Consider the following 23262-nt stretch of genomic DNA (forward strand, 5'->3'; position numbering starts at 1 on the left):
CATGCAGGGCAATTACAACTTATAACACGCAATTAAACACATATTTTGCAAACTACGGAAATCGAGGCAACAATTTTAATTACACTTACATGTTATGATCTGAAGGAAACAGAAACTGGTCCATATGAGCTGTTACAGTTACTGACAAAGTCCCTGTCAAAGTCTGACAAAGTCCCAGTGTCTGCTGCTCCTTCCACTAATAGCAAATGGCTGCAAATTTCATGTTGCAATGTCTATTGTCTCAAAAATCAGAAGATTGACAGGAACAAAGCACTAGGTTAGAAAATTAACTTTAACCCTTTTTTATTTATTGGCTTTAATAACAAACATGCAAAATCTGATCTTACACAAAAAGGCAATAAGACTAACAATGATAATAACTTAACAGATCAGATTAAGTAATATTATAAACACAAATTAAATAGAGATGCATAAATAACACAAATACACCAAGAGGAAAGAAGGACTTATGTATCCATGATATTTCCAAAATAACTATCATAATAATCCAAGAATCTATCACTTTTCTTGTTTTTAACCAATCTAAGAGATTAAACAAAAACATCAATTTCAATTAAAAAAATGTGAAAAAGAAGGCTGCAAATTTAAGAATATTTGTTTGTGAATAAAATGTTTTCCACACAAAATAAAAGAAGTTAATAATGTAGTTCAGTTTACCTTTATAGTAACAAATAATATCTTTCAGTTGAAAAACACTGAAAGAAGCAATGTAATTGCCTATATGAAGATATAAGCTATTTTTAACCCTTTATTCCCCACAGCCAAATCTTCATCTGTCAGTGATCGTCATCCTCTTGTCATGATCAATCCCATGATCCCCGCTCTCCGCTAGTGTCTGAAGGGAAAGCGAGTTCACATTTTACCGGATGCGATACTACATATTGGTGATGTACTGAATAGACATTGATGCATTCAAGCAAAAGATCCAAACCCAGTTCAAATCATTCATTCGACTCTTCAAGTCGACTATTTCCTTAAATAATCAATGGTTTTAAACATGGTGCAGTTTCAGATTTAAAAAGCTGGATGTTTTCATTCACTTAGTGCTTTGTTACACACTGCATGAAAGCTTATTTTCAAAATCCTATAATAGGGGCTCTTTAACAATAAGTTGTATTGTTGTTTATATTCTTTTAAAACATCTACAGTAAATTAAAACAATCTTGTTGCATCCATAACACTGGTTGAACTATACTGGGGCAGTCCTGAGGTACACAGAGCAGTCGCCACATCGCTTGATGTTCCCACTATCGGTGTGGAGCTCCGGTGTAACTGCTGCCGTCTTCCTTCCCTGTATACTTCCTCCCAGGCGGGGCTCCGCTCAACACACGCTAGCACACACAGATCATTGGAAGTGACATGGCGAATTTGTGGCAATTTGTAGTAAATCTCCCTTTAATGATAGCGTTTCATTCTGCACCAAATGAGACTTGAGTGCATGTAAAATGGGGAAAGCTATTTAAGATGTAGCATTAGGCAGATGTCTGAGTGGATGCGGGTGAGTGTGTGTGAGATTGGAACCCGCCGCAGCACTCCCCTCTCTCTCTCTCCCTCCCCTGTGGCCGCATCGCCTTGCCCCCTCCCCTGACTCGTCCTCCACTCTTCATGTATGGAAATGGAAATCCATCATGCCCTTTACCCGTCTGCCTGCTCTGAGGGCCACAGCAATCTACATATTCCCCCACCCTTTCCTAGCCTCTCCACGTAATCAATTTGCCTCCAGCGGAGCGAGAGAGATCCGGGTGGCAAACGACACGAAAAGCAATCTTTATCTCCAGCTTACAACCCCCCAACTGTCGACTGGCATTTATTCAATTTTCACCAGCTCCTGCTCTCTCGCTCCCGCTCTCTCTCTTCTCAGTCTGGCTGAATTTGGCTTGCAAGGGGGAACGGCTGAGCTCGGATAGTCTGGAGTTTGTGGGATTTTCTTAGTCAGGTGCACATAATGAATAATAATGTTGGAAAGACGAAAACTGTTTGATTGGTGAACAATTATAAATTCATAGTGCATCAATATATTTTTAGAAATAAATTTAGGAAACTTTAATAACATCTCATATGTAGGGGTGGGCGATTTGGCCTAAAATAAAATCTCAATTAATTGAACATTTTAACTCTATTACAATTAATAACTAATATTTATTTATTTATTTATTTTTATTTTTTTTTGCCCTCATAGTTCTCTGACAGGTTTTGTACAGTAGATATGCTCACCTATTAAAAGTGAGAGATTTTTTTAAATGAAGGATGCATTACTTGATTTTAAAATAATTAAAATTAACACACACATCTACTATCTATTATTATTTATTGAACATCCATGCTGAACAGCTGAAATTAACACACACATTGCCTAAGATGTGGCTCTCTGCGCCACCCAAGCTCGTCACCATTACCAAATCAATGAATCACAAAGCTTGCAATATGTGTAGTTACTGTACATTGTTTTAAGAGGTATGCATGCATGTGAAGGCTGTGCCGGACCGTAGAAGTGCGCTTGACAGAAGTATAATATCAGAATAATATAATAACTATTAATCAACCATAACAGAGTAAGGTCACGTGCATCTAAAAGCGGTAGGGAAACTGAAAAAATTGACATGGAAATATTAGATTGAGTATAGCTTCTGATTGTCGATTTTGATTACTTTCCGATTAATCGCCTAGCCCTAGATTTTTTTTAAATCATCTTGCCACATTTTGGCATCACAATGTTTGAAACTCTTAAAACACACTTTAGAGGTTGGTCTGATAAAAAAATTAAAATAAAATTCATTTTAGCATTGTTAGATTCAGACTTAAAAATTACTATCCATACCAGAGCCAGATTTATATTATGTTACGGCCAGCTAGCTCCCGAACATACCATAAAAAGGATCAAATACACAATATAACAAAATAAATACTCATTGAAGGCAACAACAAGATATAAAAAAACTGTCTAGGGATTTGAAATAATTAAGAAATAAACTGAAATTCTCTCAACAAAATGCAATGTTCTATAACACAAAACAAAATGACCTCTCTGTGGAATAACAGTCCACCAGAGGAAGTACCCTTCTTTACAAAAGTTCAAATATATCTATATATCCTCCCCCCATAAATTAACTATTTAACAGTGACGTCACACTCTGAGGGCAAGAAAAGGGAAAACAAGGTCGTAACAATTATTATTATTATTTCTTTGGTCTGGTCCAGGGGTGTCTGAATTCAGTTTGGATGGCTAGAGCCCAATACAGTTTAACCAAGTCCTTAAAGGGATAGTTCACCCAAAAATGTAAATTTACTCACCATTTACTCCCTCTCAAGTGGTTCCATAACTTTGAGTTTTCTTTTTTTATTGAACACAAAAAAGGATATTTAAAAAAAAAAACATGTAACCATTGACTTCCATAGTAAGAAAAACAAATATAAAAGTCAATGATTACAGGTTTCTAACCATACCTGCTAACAGTTGTCTCTGAATATCCGGGAGATTGGGGTGTGGGGTGAGGGGATGTATGGTGTTTGAGTAATGCAGTTAAGAACCGTTAAAAGTTAGTAACTGTACTGTGGACCGGGTTTTGGGCGGCCGCTGCAATCAGATACTCTAACAAAGTTGAAGACCCGGCTGGATTGGCGAAATTACAGGAGTTTTTTGGGAGGAATAGCTAACCGGGAGGGTGGTGGGAGATGGGTCTGAAATATGGGAGAATCCAGGGAAAAACAGGAATATTGGCAGGTATGGTTTCCAACATCTTTTGTTCAACTGAAAAAATAAACTCAAACATGTTTGTGATGATTGAAGGGTGAGTAAATGATGACAGAATATTGATTTTGGGCTTGTTTGAAACATACAGTAAAGATAAGTTGGAGCAGGGCTGGAACTAAACTCTGCAGGTCCGAGAGTTTGACACCACTGATCTGGATTAAAGGCTACCAATGTGAACACATCCATAGTCATTTCAGCATCTCTAACTTCCAAAAGTTAGCACATTTCAAACAGTTTGCATCATTAAAATTATACAGTATCTTGCCTAAAGATGACTTGCACAGCACTTACATTATGCTTCTGTTGCTTCTCTCTATGCTTCTGTTTAAAATTCCAATATTTTCCCAGCTAAAATGCTGTCATGATTTATACATTATTGTCTGCACACTAGTCTTAAATTAACCTGCTCTATACACCAACCATTACATAATATCCCCCAGGTCCTATAGTTCAGGTCCTGTTTGGCATTTCTGCAATAGTAAAGAGTGTTTTTCTGTCATTGGCCTTCCCTGTATGTCTCACCAGTGGGAAAAGAGTGTTTGGAGATGCTTTGGCATCCAATGAACATTGAGGGGGTATTTAGAGTGCTCCGAGGTATGAAGTGTATCTTACTGTTGTTTTTTTGACAAGAGGAGATGTGTGAGGTCACAGAGATTCATTGTGCCATGCTGGTTGGATTTATGATGCTAAGGAGTCTGTTTATTATCTCGCAAACAGCGCACTGCCACCAATGGGGCAATTTATCCCCTCTCAAGGCCTGGTTCCTGATTTGTGTTGTCTCTTTCTTCTCCTCTGTCTAATCTTTTCTCTCTGTCCCCTTCTCTTTCTTTCCTACCCTGGCTGTCATATCAATCACAGTGGCTGCAGATAAGGCAGGATTGAGGCTTATTACCTTAGTGAGGGGGCATAGTGCTAAACCCCGCCTCTTACTGTAACTTAATTTTTCGTTGCAGGAACATTTGATGTTCCTTAAAGTCCACATAAACCGGAAGCTGCTACCTAATTTTATTGTATTGTGACGCAGATCCCAGAAAAATAGAATATTTAATGAGTAAACAGTGGGAGTGGCTTGTTTTCTTTTACTGCCAGCTGAATGGATGTAGTAAAGTAGGCATTTCATTCAGAAAGATCTGAAGAACTGGAAGAGTTATTGCAACTTATAACAGACACCTGCTCCTTACCATTTCTGTTGGCTGTCAAAACTGACAGTTGGAGAGGCTTATGTTAAGTATGTTAACCATGGATGCCCAATACCTAAATCATACGTAATCTGAGAATTTAACTAAAAAAAACAAAAAAACAAAAACAAAAAAAACAGGTTTCGATTGAAGAGGTTGCAATTACCAGAAATTTAGCCCATGCAGTTTGCTGGAGAACTACAAATCTGCCTGCAAAAGAACTACAAGATTCAGTCATGCACCACTCACACACCTGGCCTAGATCCCATCTTATTGCAAACACTCACAGCTGAAGCCTCTCATGAACTGATTACATGAACTATAAAGTCAGCACACATACACACAGAAATTGCTGAGTCTTGTTATACATGAACATTACGACATGTTTCCCTTGCCTAGTCTTGCCGTGTACCGATCTTTGCTTTGTTTTGTTTGTTTATGCATGTCTGCTGCCTGCCTTTGACCATACTCCTGCTTATTGGCTACGATTCTGGATTGTCTGTTTGCTCCTGTGTTGACTGTTGCTTGTTGACCATACTCTGTTTAAAAACCTGCGTTTGGATTCTCACTCCCTTTGTCCAGTGTCACTTCACATATAGAAGATTACAAACAATAAATTTTTTTTTAATGACAGATGAATTGTTTACTAAAAAACTACCAATGTGAGCTAACAAAATCAAATGGTTAGTTTTGATTTCATTTGTACCCTAAATCAAAATGAACACAAACAGAACCCACGTTCCCTTTAGCTTCTAACTTCATGCCACAAGTGTGCCTGCCAGACTTTCAGACTACAGTTTAGGCTAATTCAGTTTCATCGCACCCATCTTTTACGGTGTGAATATGTGATATAAAATAAACATGACATGGATGACTTTACCCTGTCATAGTTTTTCAGGTCCTCATCATGCTGCTTCATGAACACCAACAGTGACCCATCTATGTGCCTCTAAACAAGAAATTCAGCAAGAGTGACAGACAGAAAAACATGCAGACAGCGAAAAAAAGGGAATGGACAAAAAAAAAGAATGCACTGGGAACAGAGATGGCAGGAAATATATTAATGTTTCAGAGAGGAATCTGATTTGATGTGTCTTTCCCTATTGTCGGCGGATGCTTTAGCTGCCCCGTTTAATAATTCCTGCCTTCCAATCAGTCATCCTCAATCCACAATGTCTACGAGGCAGAGATTCAATGTACAATCCACCCGCAATACTCAAGAAAGAGTCGCCCCCCACCTTTTTTTCCTCTTTCTCCGCCATTCTCCGCCTCTTTAATACAATGTTTACAAGCCAGTGCATTGTCCTCAACATATTTCAAAGTCCTAAGTGCCCAAGGCGTTTCACTGACAAATCAAATAACCGCAAAATCATTTATTTCTTTCTGCCTTAGTCAAACTGCAGGAGGGTTGCAGTGGGGGGATCAGGTCTGGATGGGAGCATCCATGAGAATGATTACTTCAATAAAAAAATTATAACCCAAATCTGCTTAGCAGTCGTACTTTTGGACAGTAATTGTTTCAAATACAGCATGACCCAGGGCTGCCTGGATTGAGTGGCATAGAGGATGGGTTTGAAACCGCTCTCGATTTTTTCTGTCTCTGGTTTTCCATCTCCAGATGATTAAAAGTGTGATTTGTGTGGCTTTGTTCTCTTTTGTCCTCTTGAAGGCTCGCTCGAGTCCTAAGTGAGGCCAACAGGGGAGCGTTCAATGTGACTGAGCTAAAGTGAGTGTTGATGGAGGAGACGTGTGCAGTCTCACTCCTTAGGGGACAGAAGTTACATCTCTACAAAATGACAGACTGCTGTTTCTTTTCAGTCAAAAGGTGATGGGTTTATAGCCAGTGCTGTGACACATGATCAAAATAGATCAGCCATCATGCCAACAAGTTGCTATCGCTCATCACATTCCACTGAAATTAACATCAAGTATGATCTTGTCCTTTTGAATGGGCTTTTTGAGGTGGTTCAAGTCTCATCGATTACACACAGGATGATTAACCACCTAGACCAGAGGTGTTCAAACTCGATCCTGGAGGGCCGTTGTCCTGTTGAGTTTAGCTCCAACTTGCTTCAACACACCTGCTAGGATGTTTCTAATATATCTGGTAAGAGCTTGATTAGCTGGTTTGGTTGTGTTTGGTTAGGGTTGGGGCTAAACTCTTCAGGACACCAACCCTCCAGGATTGAGTGTGGACACCCCTGACATTGACTTGTATATTGCAGAAAAAACGTGTCAGATTCTAAAATGTTTACATTTGTTTTCTTTCAACTTGATCACATATGTACATATTTTGTTGGTTCCATTTCTCAAAGTTTTTGTTTCCCCCAACAGCAAGAACCCATCACACAAGGACATCAATGTGGCTCCAGGCACACCGAAGGTAAGCAGCCTTTTCAAATCATTGTGTTCTCTGATAGGCTCAGGCACAATTAATGGCAATTAGTGCTCTGTTCCATAGACAGATATCCAAAAAGAGTTGTGTGTAACTATAAGAAAACAATTGCGGCTTTTATTATTTCCTCCAGTAATTTACTTAAAGCTTTCAATGTTTCCTGACTGATTATTCAAAAAATGGACATGGAAAATGATACCAATGTTTTTAGTCTTGTAAGGAGGAAGAGGCAAAGTGGATTTCTCCAATTAAATTCACATTCACATCAATTGAATTATGCAGTGCAATCACCACAGAATTCACTAGAGAGTTTTGATGTGTTTGAAATGGTTGTATTTGATTTCCAACAAAGATGTTAAAGGGATAGTTCACTGTAATTAAAATAAGTCTTCATTTACTTCTTACTACTACATTTACTTTGCCTCATTTTGGTCCAAAACAAAATACATTTTTGCGTTGTTATTTTTTGTATTCTTACACTCTCAGAAAAAAAGGTACGCAAACTGTCACTGGGGTACACATTTGTACTTGAAGGGTCCATATTGATGCCTCAAAAGTATATATATTAGTACCTACAAAGTTTAAGAGGGACTTTTTTGTACTTTTTAGGTACAAATATGTACCCTTGAGGTATTAATATGGACCTTTTAGTTACACATTTGTATCTTTTGAAAAGGTACCACCTCATTGACAGCTTGCGTACCTTTATTTCTAAGATTGTACAATGAAAGTCAATATGACCTAATTTATTGAATAGTTAAAAAGTGTTGGATTGTTCTTCAAAATATCCATGAAAGAAAGAAACCCAATCAGGAGAGGCTGAGTAAACAATGAAAGAATTGTCATTTTTGGGTGAACTATACCTTTAAGCATAAATGTAACCTACCACGATTTCAAGGGAGATCAAATTGCAGGCTAATGTGCCATTGCCAGTGGAGAAGTTTGTGACACATCAGGCATCTATCATTTAGTTTTTAGATTTTATGATGCTATGAACCTTTGCAAATGCCAAAAATCCCAATCTCACATTCACTAAAGACATTCGACAGAGTGTCTGAGATTTATATTTATACTTTGTCTCAGAATAAATGCATATTCCTTGGTAAAGAAATGAGCGATAATCGTACCATGCTCTTATGATTGTCCCTCATCCAGAGGGCAAAACCTTTGGTTCTGACCCGCACTTGGAGTGAAACTGAGAGTATGGGAAGAGCATGGGAGCCAGAAGACACTGGAGCGGGTTAGAGAACAGGCCGTGTGAGGCGTGACTGAGCATTCTATAGTGTGCACTTAGTATTCCGTAGGAGTGTGTGGAAAATGAAGAGGCTAGCTGGGATAGCGGAGGGGGTCCATGCTTCTCCTTTAAAAGATGGCGAGTAGGCAGATCAGGCCTTGCGCACTAGTTCTAAAGGGGATTAACCCTGGGCCGAGTTGGCCCGTCTTCATCCCTCTCTCAAACCGCCATTGCCATAGCGACTCCATGCCAGTCTGTGCGGCTCCTAATCCAACAGGGCGAAGGCCAACAGCAGTAGGCGGCACAGTTACCATGCTAACATCTGCAGCACTGCTTCTGCTGCACATCGATGTCTAAATTATACAATGAATTTTAGGTATTTAATAGGCTATTTCAAGTTTTGAATTGAGTTTTAACATTTGCTAAAGGATAGTTTCATCTTGCGCAAGTGGTTGCAGCACTGTAATCAAAGACTTTTGTGATAACAAACAAATGTATTTGCAAAAATGCTGAAGAATATGCTACTGTTTAAAAGTTTGTGGTCAAGATTTGTTTTAAAGACATTGGTAGTTTGTTAAAACTTTAGTTTAGGTCATGCTATTAACTACACTGGCTTGTTACCTGCCTATTATTAAGATATTAACTGTTCATTAGTAGTAAAGTATGATATTAAACTGCATTCCTAATCCTCTTCAAAATCTAAACCTAACTTCTACCTTACTACCTATTAATAAGCAGCAAATTAGTAGTTTATTAAGCTAGTACACTGTAAAACCCAAAAGTTAAGGTAACTCAAACCATTTGATGAAACCGATTGCAACAAACCTTTTAAGTTCAAAAACGAATCCTAATGATAACTGTGAACTTACTCCATTTGAGTAAATGAAACAATTTGAGCACAGTGAAAGCCAATAAATGAAGAGAACTCAAACCATTTAAGTACTGTAAAACCCAATAAGTTAAGTCAACTCAAACTGTTTGAGGGAAACCCATTGCAGCAAACCATTTAAGTTAAAAAAAACTAATCTATTTGAGTACTGTCAACTTACTCCATTTAGGTTGAAGTAATAAGGTACTTAATTAACTTATTACCTTCAACATTAAAATCAGAACCCTTTTCAAATGAGTAGAATTACCTTTCAGTCAATTTTAAGTTAACTACACTCATTTCATTTGATAAAGGTGACTGTTTAGTGAAAAGGTGAGGTGTAGTGTTAGTTAATGGTTTGTTAACATTGTGAATTGTGGCCTAAACTAAAGCGTTACCAGTAGATTTATTCAGGAAAAAAAATGTGTTAAATTGATCAAAAGTGTTTATAAATACATTTAATCAAAGTTTCCATTAAAAAAAATAATTAAGAAGTATGTTTTCAATATTTTAAATATTTTTGTGTTTTTTTTACACAAATATTAAAAAATTATAATAATTCCTGAAGTATCATGTTGTAATGACATTTAAAACAATCTTACCTCAAACTCGCATATGAATAGTATAATAATTACAATTAAATTATATTTAAACCATTTTATTAATTCAAACATCTTCTTTATGTCAAATTACCTGGTACTAAACTAGTTGTCCATTTTGTTATTTCTCATTATAACCAGTTTCAAGGTAAAGTCTAGATTGGATACGTGGCGGGCCAGAAGTGGGATATGCACATCAATATAGGAGCTTATATTTATGACACTGTATAACAATAAGTAATATTTTTACAGTACTGTGATGGTTGGGTTTAGGGTTGGGGTGGTGGTAGGCTTTAAACAAAAAAAATTTAGGGAATAATTTAATAGATAGCATAAATAAAACTAGGTACAACTACTGTTTTAAAATGAATTTTTTTCTAAATAATATAAATAAATCTTAACTTAACTTACTGCCGCAACCATATCAGATCTAGCAGCAACCCAGTTTCCATTGAACAGAACAACTGGGAATAGTTGAACATTACACACTAGATACAGTAGACCCATGGAAACAGCGCACATACTTGCACTCTGGCACACACCGTATTGCCTGCGCTCCAAAGGTTTTGAGATCACAAATAAATTGTTTCCTGACCTTGCGATGCAAAAAGCATAAGGAGCCATGCATAATGTCTAATTTACTGTCCCCACAGAGAGAGGCTGCCATTTTTCACATATTAATATTAGATTACAGTTGTCAGCCGCTAAAGCAGCTACCCCTCCTCTCGCTCTGATTAATCAGAGCAGATTGTAAATACAAATATTTTATAGCCTCCTCATAAAAGCGGGACGGAGATCAAGACTCTCGGGGAAAGTAAGCAGTATTTCCCCTTCCCCCTTTCCTCAGTCATTTGAGAAATTAAGTCAATTAGGTTTTCAGAAGGAGAGGCCTGTAACGTCTCCCAGCGCACGGCGGTGTGTTTATAGGCGATCAAAGTGTCCTGTCATGCCGTCTGGTGTCCTGCTTTTTCTCTCTATCCAAGCATCCATTACTCCTGTCACCACTCATAGTTTGAAGCCGAAATGGCAGTTAATGGTTATCTGTCAACATGTGTTCACATCAGTCATATTGTTTCAACGTACTGGTTTTGGAGTTCTTGTGTCTGCGCTGTTTTTTTTTTTTTTTTTTCCAAACTGGCTACACCATCAGTTCAGTGGATGACACGTTTGTCTAGCGGATGGTTGCTCACCTCTTTTTCTTGTTTTTTTTTTTTTTGTGTGTTTCTCTCTCGCTAGTCTCTCCTGTTGTCAGTGCACATCAAACGTGAGGGCGAGTCTCCAGTTGTGTCCCCGCTCTCCTCTGATGAAGCTCACCATTCTGACAGATACCAGGTGAGACGGGAAACCTCAGACGGAGAGAGTCTGTCACAGGTGCAGAGTGACAGACTGTGCAGTTCTGACACTCCACACACAGACCGCTGAAACCCTCCACTCTTGTACAACTCTTCATTTCTCTGGGCTTTAGCTGGCTCAGAGACTATCGCTTTATAAGTTTCAGATAGGGAAATCCGGGTGTTTCATCAATAAAAGTTGGTGTTTTATATGAGGTGTGACATGCAGCGTAGGGGACTCTTAAAAATAAAGATAGAAATTGATGGTTTTATGAATAACCTTTATCATAAATAAAAACTTCAAGGTGCACAAAATGTTTTTATAAAGGAAAATGGTACTTTAGATTTATAAAAAATGTTTTTCACTAAGAAAAAATATTCTCTTTTAAAGGGTCACAAAACACCAAAATACATTTTTTGAGATGTTGACAGTCATATATATATGTTCCACGTTGCTAAAAACACTATTAGGACACATATTTCACATGCAAAAAAAGTGAAAATTGGTTGTTTTTGCGTTATTTCGAGCAATTTCATTGTTCCGATTTAAAAAGAAATTTTGAAGCTACGTCAAGGCAATAAGATCATTTTGTTATTGTGTCATTGTGTCAGCGTGAAGTCATTGAGTTTTCAGCATTAATTCATGAAAAAGACTTGGTTCGAGCTAATCAGCACATTCCATTGTGAATGAGAAATAACTTCTTCAATATGCATGATATAGCTTTAAAGACCTGTTACCCGTTACAGTGTTCAGAGAAATGTCATGTTGTGTTGCCAACCGTAATTAAAACAAGTGGAAGAAGAACTGTTTGGAGACAAGGGTCATCAGTGTTGCTTTTATAAATGTGCCAAAACAAAAGTGTTGTTTTCATTTGCCTGCTATGAGAGCACAGTTCACGAGTGGACCCTAGAAGTTAGATTAGATTCCCTGCATCTGTGGATGAGTTGTCATTGTGCAAATTAGCTTTTTTATGCATGTAATGAAACTCCCGTTTACACGCCAACCATTCTCTCTTTTGCCGCTGGACACTCCCACTAAAAAAAGCTGGACTAGTCAACTTTCTTTACTTTTTTCAAACTAGAGGTGTAATAATACCTTGCTGAGACAGGGGGGTTTCATGGCCCTTCAGGAACTGTTACCTTATTAGTACCGTGCAAGATTGAAAAAATAGTTCTACAATGCTGTAAAAACCTGCTTTGAAGCTTTTTTTCTTGAGAGTGGATGACACAGCCCTTTCATTTTTGCCAACAGGAAATCAAAGAAATAAAAAAAGAAAAAAAGCATAATATCCATTGAATAATTACACTGTAACTAGAATAATTATACTGGAATTGTGGTAACTTGATTAAAATAGTAGAATAAATAAATAAATAGTTTTAATCTTATACATTTATAACATTTAATAGTTTCATAGTTATATATGGATTCATTTGGTTTTATAGTTTACTTTATTAAGAACTATGTTGGTAAACTGCCCTCACTCTAGAGACAAAAAGAACAATATATGAGATTAAAACACTTAAAACACTCATTCTGTAAGAATTTAATCAGAACAACTATTTAACTATTGTGTATAACTGCATTTTTAGACTTTTATAAACATGGTTACCATCAAAAAACATTTATACATTAAATTAAAGAAAATAAATAAGATAAAATTAAATTTAATTAAATTAGGAAATGTTGTAAAATATTCTGATGTCGTGCCAAAAATGTAATGTATTATTATTATTATTATTATTATTATTATTATTATTATTATTATTAATAACAAAAACAACATGACCATGTCCTTCAAATTCTTTCATATTAACACAATACATTGAGGTACATTTTTACAGACCTTTCTTAGAATGAGCAAAAAAAAAAAAAAAAATGTATAGAGAATTATGTGTATCCAGTTTTTTCCTCCACAATATCCTCCATCTTATCCCACGCTGGATCTGACTGCCGGACGTATTAATACAGGCTGAGATATGTTCTGCTAATCTCCAGCCCCAGGTTTACTCAGGCTGTAATGTGTGTTCTGCTCTGATATGTAATCATCCATAGTTTAACCCATGGGCTAATCTACGCTGCCCCCGAGCCCCGGATATCATCTCTGTGCTCCAGTGTCCTTGACATGTTTGTTTTCTCCCTTCTTTTTCCCCCCTGGAGCCGTGGCTCTCTGGGACGTTTTCTCTATCTGTTCCTCAACCCTAAAAGTGAGAGAATTTCTCAATTAAAACAATATTAGCTGGAAGAAGGTTCTTCTGCGTGGTCTTAATAAGTCTTGCGAATTCACCTCAAACATTACAAGTTATTTAGAACAATGCGTTGTATACGATTATTGTCAAGAGACCTTGTAATAAAATCTTTTAAAGAAGATTTTTGTAGAACTCAATAATGTAACTCAATCTCTGATGACCTCACGTTTTTCTTAAAATTTGTCATCTTTTCTATATGTTGTGGAAGCAGAGGTTTATTAACAGTGTAGCATCATAAAATGGACTGACTTTCAACAGTAATGGCTAGTTATCTTGTAAAGGCCTCTCCGCCTGTATAGTAATTATTCATCAATCAGTTTAAAGTTGTTTGCCCAATTTATAGCTATGTCTGGAAGAGGGAATACATAAGCCTGCTGTGGTCAGCAGTATGTTAACTCTATACTGAGCCCTACAGATGATGATGATATAAAATTTCTTCTTAAACAGACCCATGCTTAACTTATTTTATATGAAATTGATTATACATTTCTATATTGTAATTTAGAACTTGCCAGAATTTACAGTAGGCTAAAATCTTATAATGTAAAATCTTCAAATGTATTTCTCTTCAAATGTAACTTTATTTACATAATAATAAAGCATGGAAAAGAATAGGTTAACATTGAACATTAGAACAAGTCTTTATAAGAAAGCTTAATCTAACGTGGAGGCACTTTCTCAAATGTATATTTATCTTTTAAAGGAAACATTACGAAAAGATACTGAACAAAACAGTTTGTTAGCCAGAAGAGTTAGCTTAGGACCTGTTAAACAGTCAACTGAACCGAGCACAGACAGATCATATGGGTGATTTACATACTGCTGCACCCCAGTGGCAAAAGACGGAACTGCACCAGCCTCCGTTTTTGACTCTGACGTGACTATCACATGACCGGTAGAAGTATGGCGGCGGTGGCGCGCTGAACCGAACTACTCCAGTGAGCATAACATTTTCAATCCTTATTCATCCTTCATAAATTGATTATTTAGTCCCATAACGGCGTTTTGGAGGAGAGTTATCCGGGCGTTATGCTTTAGTAAACCAAATGAGTTCTGGGAGTTGTGGCGTTTGCAATGGAAGAGGAGTTGCAGAGCAATGGGAAGAGAGAAGTAGGTTTTGTTTACATTCAGACATCAGGGATGCGCGGTAGAATCCAGCGCAATCTAGTGATCCGCGCACCATTAAAGCCTTTGTAAATAAATGATAAACAAACCTCAGTGACTGACAGATTTTTCCTTGTTCTCTTTTTTCATCTGCAGACGTTTTTACGAGTGCGAGCTAACAGGCAAACACGATTGAATGGTATGTATGTTTTCTCCCTGCAACAAGAGAAGTGGTGTGTTATGATAGTTTATCTGTTCACTTATGCCTTTTAATAAAAAAGTCGTCATCCATTTGATGATGTATTAATTTATATTTACTGTAGAAACTGATGTTAATTTATTGGGAACAGTAGCAGCCTCTACATTTTTTTTTATCTGAATATATATATTACTGCCAATATTTCTTATATTTTTGGTATTTTATTATACTTATTATTATTTAATTACATTAATTTCAATACTAACTCTATAACACTAAACTATGTTAAATAAACTGTACTCAAGTAGCAGTGGAGCATTAACATTTTATGGTTTAGTTCAGGGGTGCACAAACTTTTACTTATGGAGGGCTAAAAACCAAACTTTGTTATGACTACTGGTTCAAAGGTAAATATAGTTGCCATAGGTAATTTCCTAATTTCTTTAATAATATTTAAAAAAAATAAAAAAACATTGCTTTATACTAACTAATACAGTATTTTTTTTTACCTTTTATATTAAACTTATTACAGTAAAAGCAAACAAAATCAAATTTATAACAGAATAATTACACTAGTTTTTGCCCTGATTTGCTCGCTGATGTCTTTTGCGTCCTTTATTTGTCGAGTGACAGTTTTTATGTTTTAAACACAGATTCATTTACGTTTAATTAAACATTTAAATTTCATGACCAAAAAAAGTTTGTCACATTAGAAATAACAATATCTGTTAAAAGCATTGCCTCAACCCTCTCTCATTCTCAGATGGGATGGTGGGCCAAATCAAAGGTTACAATGGGCCAACTTTGGCCCACGGGTCCTTCTTTGAGCATCTCTGGTCTAGTTTCACATTATAATCTGATGAAAATAATGTATAAATAACATAAAACACATGCACAACTTAAGAAAGTTTAGGATAGAGGAAAAATCCATTTTGGTTTGACCACTTACAACCTTTACCTCATTAAAAGAAAACAACAACACAGTTTATGGCATTTACTGAAGACATGTCAAGTTGGCTTTATTGTCATTTTAACATTATACAGTGCATTACACAGTGAAACAAAACAATGTTCCTCCAGGACCAAGGTAAAACAACATAAATTGACAACTGAACACAGGACTACACACTGCTATTAAAATCAGAAGAATGAAATAAAATAAAAAATAAATTAAAATAAGAATAGAAGTGCAAGGTGCCGCTTGTGCAACATTTAGTGCTAATAGGACAGGGCAGACAAGACAAGAAACAGTAACGCCGACCAGTACACTACGGATGTTGTGCAAATATAAATACTGTACAGGTAAACATTTTTCATTGAGGTAGACATGTTGTACAGTGTAAAATACTTGTGAAAATATTCCTGTTATAACTTAAGGGACTTAAGTTCTGCTTATTAAATAAATAACTATTTATTTATCAGTGCAGTATTAACATTTAACATTCTGATTTTATGAAAATAACTACTTTGTCTTATGGACCCTTTTCACATTTCCAGGTTTTTTAGTAGTCATCATAGTTGGATAAACTTGGAGCGCAGTGAATGGGAGAGTTTAACAAATAATGTTTTTACAATCCAATTAGCTGACATAATAAAAGAAAACCTCCACAATGGTGTTATCAAGACTTTCAGAAAAAAGGAAAAAATAGTGTGTCACTGATAACGGCAGCCAGAAGAGAAAACAACGTCAAATTTGCTGTCCTGCCCCCATAGACACTGTTAGAAACACCTCGCATAAGGCATAGTACATTTTTTGTAATTTGATCCAAAGATGATACAGTTTTTAAACATTCAAGGATTTAAGATGCTGATGACTGCTGATGAGAAGCGTCTTGTGAAAAGGGTCTGTTATCAGTTAATTTAGTGTTTCTCAACCACGTTCCTGGAGGACCACCAGCTCTGCACATTGTCCATGTCTCCTTAACCAAACAAACCTGATTCAGATCAGCTCATTAGCAAAGACTGAAAGACCTGTAATGGGTATTTCAAACAAAGGAGACATATAAAACATGCAGCGTTGGTGGTCCTCCAGGAACATGGTTGAGAAACACTGAGTTAACATGATTGATCAGTGGTTGTGTTTAAAATTTCATTAAAATCCTCAAACATAAAAGCATGCCAACTTGAGAACATGTAAAATAGAGAGAAATTGAAATTTTGCTTTGACCGTTTATAAACTTTACCTGATAAAATAACAGTTTCGAGCATTCACATGGTTTTAGTTAGGTTTAGTGTGCATTACTTGAAGCACTTTACATACTCTGAAGACTCGCCTTGTTGTAAACCAATTCAGTGGGTGTGAGTTTGGATGTCTCTGACCTGAGGCCAGTTGTTATTCTTGGTGTCAGTAACCGTCTGGCAGGAATGAGGAGTTCCTCACCTCTCAGGGTGCATCAGCCAAATGCTCATCACCAGCACTGGTGTCTGTCATGTGGCCTTGCCAGAAGCTTGGCATCCATGTCAACCTCAGCATCCATGCCATGTAGCAGCTAGCGAATGACTTCTATAAGCTTTTTATACAATAAATGACGTGACTCTTTAAGAAAAAAAAGTTAGCATATTTATGCAACCTATTTTTGCACTTCCCTTGACTGTAGCGCCTGCCCAAGCAGAGACTCTCCTTAACCCTTGGTTTTTTCATGTGTCAACAGTCGATGACCTCTGCTGGTGCAGGCGCTACGCCAAGGAAAGTTTCAAAAGTCCCCCAATCCCAGTGCCCAGAGGAGTGCCCCTAGCCCCTTGCTGCCTGCGGCATGGTAAGACCCCCCCAACCCCTCCCCTTTATCGCAGCCGCAGGCACCATAAGGGTAAATGGGTCTGTCTTTGTTTAAACCCAAGCTTTTATTAAAGTATATCACCTCTCATCTGAGACGCTGTGATTTCAGAGTGAGGGCCGACTGGAAAAACTCCTGCCGTGCCTAATTAATCTGCCTTTTTCTCATGCTATTTAATGATGCCCGTCTCCCACCACATTACTGTCAATGTGGCCGGTGCTTCTTTCTCCTGGAGGTAATAGAAGCTCCCACCTCTCCTCCTCCAGTCCCCCTTGGCCCCATTCGCAATCACAGCCACCTAAAAATTAATGTCCCCACACGCCATTTGCAGTTAAGAAAAAGCGACAGAGACTTACGGCGCAATAGGCGCTGTTCTGCTGTGTTAAATTTCTAATTATGTGCCCTGGGAGGGGAGGGGGAAGAGCGAGACACCCTGAGAGATCCGAGAGCCTTGGTTGTTTCGTGCCCGTCACCGATGTAACCAGAGGAAATGGTGTCTGGGTGCAAAGGTCTAATGGACAGAGTTCACCTCTGAGCCCTATCACGTCACTGTCGTGTTTTGTGACCCATCTTTCTTGCTTCTGTAAAATCCATGGTTAGAGACGCCTACTGGCCTTAAGCTAAATCTGTAAAGGATTCTGATACATGTGGGATGTTTTATGTGGGATTTATATTGCTTCATCTTTTAGAATGCTCTCTTTTAATCTTGTATCTCCTGTGATGTCCTATTTTGCCTTCATTAGCTGCTGTTGATCTCAAATTTTAGTGAAAATGAGTGTGATTAAAAATAGACAATTTTCTATTATTATTGTGTAATAATAAAATATTTAGTTTAATGTATAGTTTAATTTCATTAGTATTAAAAAGGAAAATGATTAAACATTATAATGGCCTTTGGTTTAGTGGTGCATTTATATTTATTTTATTCTCAGTGCCTATTTGTGGTGTTTATGATCACATTGATTTATCCCCTTGTGTCTGTCTTTTCTTCTGTGCTGCAGCCCGGATTGGGAAAATGAAGCGCCGGAAGCCTGAGGATGGACAGGTATGTCCACTGTGCAGCGCCCCGCTGGCAGGGACAGAGGAGGAAATGAGTAGGCATGTGGAACAATGTCTGTTCAAGGTAGCTTCATGAACCCAGAGATCTGGGAATCCAACCTCCTCTAGAAAGTTTGGCCTTTCTGCCCTCACCTTTCCCTGGACATCAGCATCTGACAGACATCAGCATCTGACAAAGCATACACACATACATACAGTATGCAAAAAAATCTCCTTGATTTACTACAACTATGTTCTCCTACATGGGTGTCCAGGGAACAGTTGAAGGATTAGCTCTTTCCTAAAGTTTCCTCCTCCTCCTGCACTTTAGCACATTTGTTTGGCAGTTTCGGTGTCCTGAACCAACTTCAAAGATGTTCTGCATTATTGTCCTTTGGTAATGAGTTCAAAAAGAAAACTGTTGTTCAAACAGTCTGACTGGCTTCCCATTTTAGTGGTTCAGGATGCAGCACTTGCCCATTATATTATGTAGCAGGTTCCTCTTAACCCATCTAATCCAGTAGTTCTTATGATACTAATGCACTCTTGGTGGTTGGTTTCGGGTGTTCTGTTGCATGTGGTTTGATAGCCCCTAAAATTAGACATCATTAGAAGTTAGTGGATTTGAAAGCACTGCTTTGATTTCCTCTGATGTAGTCACACTTTGTGGTTTTGTCGTTTTATATTGAATGGACCGTTTGAAGTGTGTTGGTACATGCTTGATAAGTGGTTTTGTTCTCTCAGAGGGAAGGTGCAACAGAGGAGGATTCTGCAGATGTTGAAGGAGAGAACGGAACGCGGTTTGAAGAGTACGAGTGGTGCGGACAAAAGAGGGTCCGAGCTACTACATTACTGGAAGGTGGTTTCAGAGGTAAGCGTCTTAAGCATTACAGGTCTTGTATGCTCACTGAGGCTGCATTTAAATCAACAAATTTACAGTACAAACAATAATATTGTGATGTTGTGACAATTTAATAACATAAAATATTGTTAAAAGGGTTATATACAGGGTGTAAATTATTAGGGGGTTGGGTCAGACCACCCTAATTAATGCTTGATCCGCCTTGAAAGACATCAAAACAAGATGTATGGGGGGTGTGCCCTTTAATAGTTAAGAAATAGTGTGCTCTGATCTGTCTCTTAAATAATATTAATAATTAAAGTAACTTATATATACATTTGACCACCCCTATAATGGTTCATACCATTTTCAATTCATGTTTGCGTCAAAAAAATAATAATTCAGCAGTTTGAAACTGGCAAATCAAGAGCACCAACAGACTGCGTAAGTGTTCACAAAATGTATTTCTTGTAAAATAAAAGGCATTTTTACTGTAGGTGTCAGTAAATCTAGATGCATCCTTTGTATTTTATTATACACTTGCTTGCACATGAAAGTTAAACAGTAAAATAAAAAATATGTGCAGTCTTTCATGGTCATCCTTTAATAGGTTTATTTAATATCACAAATGTCATCAAGAGCCATTCAATATCCCTCAAAACACTGACAAATAAGTTTAATTAATAAATTATGTGTAATTAAATTAAATATATAAATTTGGTTCACTGAGGCATATTACCGAACATAATCAAAAAACTTGGCCCTCCCGATGATCAATGTATAATTCGCACCCTGATTTTATATATATTATTTTGAATACATTTACATATTTGTAATTGTGCATTGGGCCACGGTTTGCTTTTGAAATAACGTTTATATTGTAAGCTTGTAAAAATAGCTGTCAAAGATCACTACAACCTTTTAGCTGTTTAATGATAGTACGTATATATAATTCCCAATGTACCCCAAGATCAACCCGTTCAAGGGTTGCGTGTGTTCATTTATAAGCAAGACAGCGATAGTCCAGACAAGGTGAGTTCTGGCAGGCCCTTCTCGGCCTTTAAGGAGTCAAAGGAAAACACATTTAGCTGTGCAATTGACCCGCCTCACCCAGTACAGAGATGTGTGTGAGAAAAATGGGCCGCTGACCCCTGGGCTTCCCCCGCTGCAGGAATGCAATTATAGCTCCCAACCTAACTCCGCTCACCTGGGACGTTCTCTATCACATAGGCACACATTCTCCCCGAGACCCTTTTTGATGTGCTGCCACACTCATTGAAAGACTTTCAAGGGAATTCTAGTTGGTTCATAAATAATTTACCTCCTCAGATTATTTTTACACTTGGGAGGAGGTGTCAGTCAATCCTCCATACTTGCGATTTTTATCTTGGAACTTTTCTCACTGTTGTTTGTTCGGTTATTTTGAACAGTAGTTATGTCTTAAGTTAAGTTTGAGCTGGTGCTTTAGAGAAAGTGCTAAGTGAACGTCTATCAAAAAACAGCCCCCTCACTCTCTGCCTGTTTCATATTTAGAAAAGTAGCTTGTCTCTCCTCCCTTAGTGGTCTTTTGTAAACTTCTGCACTCTTAAATGGAAAGGCTGTTCGATCCCAAGGAGGGAACAGATTGCAAAGCTGTGTGGATTAAGAAAAGGAATGGAGTTGCTCCTCTAACGCCCGGCTAGACAGACGGTGGCCTAGATCAATTCTGCATGTGAACAGAGCCATGTGTCTGTACAGAAGCTCTTCAGCCCTTTATCTTCAGCACAGGCACCGGTGTAATGGCGATAGAGGGGGGACCTGGTGAGAAGTGACTCGGTGGCTCAGGGGCCACTTGAAAGCTCCCCCCAGGATGCTCAGAAGGTGGATTTTACCTTGAAAGCTCAGCTGAAGTCCTCAAGCGTTCAATCGGCCTGCATTGCAGAATCCCTCCAGCCCAGGGGGAGCTGGACTGGGGAGGGGGGCTTGAAAGGGGTCTTCAATGGGATAAGAGAGCTATCGTCTCTGAAGCACCAGCCCCTCTCTCTCTCTTTGAGGACCCGGGAAAAAAGGCCGAAAGGAAACACTTTAAACTGAACAAAAAGAGCATGATAAGGGAAAAGGGAGACAGAGAGGAAGAGAGAAATCGAACAGGATCAGTTTGTGGTGGAAGCCCGTAAGGCCTCCTGTGTCCGTGGCTTAGCAGGGCTGTTGTGCTGATGAAGAGATAGCGATGGCAGTCACAGGCAAAGATGGAGGAGATTTGGTGCAGTCGGGAAGGAAGAACAGAGGCCCGCCGCTCGTCTTTGTAAAGAACCTTGAGAGATGGCAGCTTTGAGTCCCCTCCCCAGCAGGCATACATGGTAAATGCCATCCTGATTGGATGAACTCTGACCTGCGACACATACTGTGAAAGGCTGATAAGTGTCATGGCAACGAGGTGGAGGAGAGGCCATGTTTCATGTCCCGTTTGCCTGGGATCTCGGTGTCCGCTTTCTTACCGACATGACACTTCTGTCTTGGGTGACATATGCAGATGAATACTTAACAATCATGGCCTATGTAAATCTGCTTGCAAAATGTGACCTAACAAGAAAAAAAATGTGACGGTTTAAAGTAAACCAAGGCCTGCTTTGAGGGTGCTTTCACACTAGCACTCACACACTGCAACCAGGTTCGTTTGACGTCAAAGTACGGCATGTTTAGCTAGTGTGAATGTGTCTTCTGAACTTGTGTGTGCACCCGTGACCTGTACCCGAGTTTGCTTGAAAGAGGTGGTCTAGGGTACGATTCATGCGAGCTCTGGTATGGTTCACTTCTGATATGAATGCAATTGTACCAAATAACGGAAGTAAACTACCAACTGTACAACAAACTTTAGTTTTCATTACGTTCATTTGTGTGTGTATGTCTATGTATCACCTACCTTGTTGACAAGTGGGACTGACCCAATACAAACAATGATCAATGTCTGCTTGTCTCTACCAAAAACGACTTCTGTAAACATCTTGTGATGTTTTTAATGTTTTTTTTTTTTGTTTTTGTTTTTTTGCGGCAGATAGATGCAAGTGGCTCTCTGTGTTTTGATTTTGGTAACAAGCAAAAGATTCAGTACAAGCAGAACGACTTTGATATGTGGATGTCTCCATTTTGCTTTGCTTTCGTGGCCGTAACCTAGCAACAGCAGTACACAAAACAGCAGCTTTATGACACAAGCGTACTGGGGTTCAAAGGGAAAAAAGACGGTGTGAACACAAACCAGTCGAGAAGGTGGGGACAGTCGAACTTGGGTTCGGTCCAGGCAATTGAACCAAGTGTTAAAGCACCCTGAATGTGACATTGCAAAATATTTTTATGCAAAGTATTGCCGATAAGAATGTGAAGGAGACCATTTTTTTTATTTGTCCAGTGTACTTAGTGAAGAAGAAGAGTAAGCTTATGTCCCAGAGGCTGCCGGCAAGAGGCGGTGCGACGGTGTGCATAATTTGACTGAGAGGCAGTTAGAGTGGCACTGACCTTTTCGGCACAGATTAGATTGCCTGCCAGGACCGCTTAACAGTAGCTCCAGCTTTCACAGTCAGACACACTTACAACACTGCTTCTGTAGTTATACACCATTCAGGTGGCCGTTTTGAAATTGTGCTCGCCTGACAAGGTGTACCCTGTTTTTGTTTGTTTTTTTCAGTCTGGCTGGTTTTCATCAGTG

At 38.2% G+C, this 23262-nt stretch overlaps 1 protein-coding gene across 50 annotated transcripts in view; it reads left to right on the forward strand.

Annotated features, from left to right (window-relative positions):
* rnf220a (ring finger protein 220a) overlaps nucleotides 1-23262 on the forward strand; it is a 352070-nt gene that overhangs the window by 309206 nt on the left and 19602 nt on the right. For 12 of the 50 annotated variants that reach the window (XM_073918671.1, XM_073918661.1, XM_073918605.1 and 9 more), the window contains 6 exons: nucleotides 7285-7333; nucleotides 11283-11378; nucleotides 14885-14927; nucleotides 17579-17683; nucleotides 18703-18824; nucleotides 19484-19610. In XM_073918671.1, coding sequence (XP_073774772.1) covers nucleotides 7285-7333; nucleotides 11283-11378; nucleotides 14885-14927; nucleotides 17579-17683; nucleotides 18703-18824; nucleotides 19484-19610 — 542 coding nt within the window. Of the gene's footprint in view, nucleotides 1-7284; nucleotides 7334-11282; nucleotides 11379-14510; nucleotides 14735-14884; nucleotides 14928-17578; nucleotides 17684-18702; nucleotides 18825-19483; nucleotides 19611-23262 lie in introns of those variants that run through there. The other 38 variants (XM_073918763.1, XM_073918754.1, XM_073918783.1 and 35 more) reach the window with 12 other exon arrangements.

This window comes from Danio rerio, chromosome 2, assembly GCF_049306965.1.
Source record: "Danio rerio strain Tuebingen ecotype United States chromosome 2, GRCz12tu, whole genome shotgun sequence".
NCBI classification, from domain to species: Eukaryota; Metazoa; Chordata; class Actinopteri; order Cypriniformes; family Danionidae; genus Danio; species Danio rerio.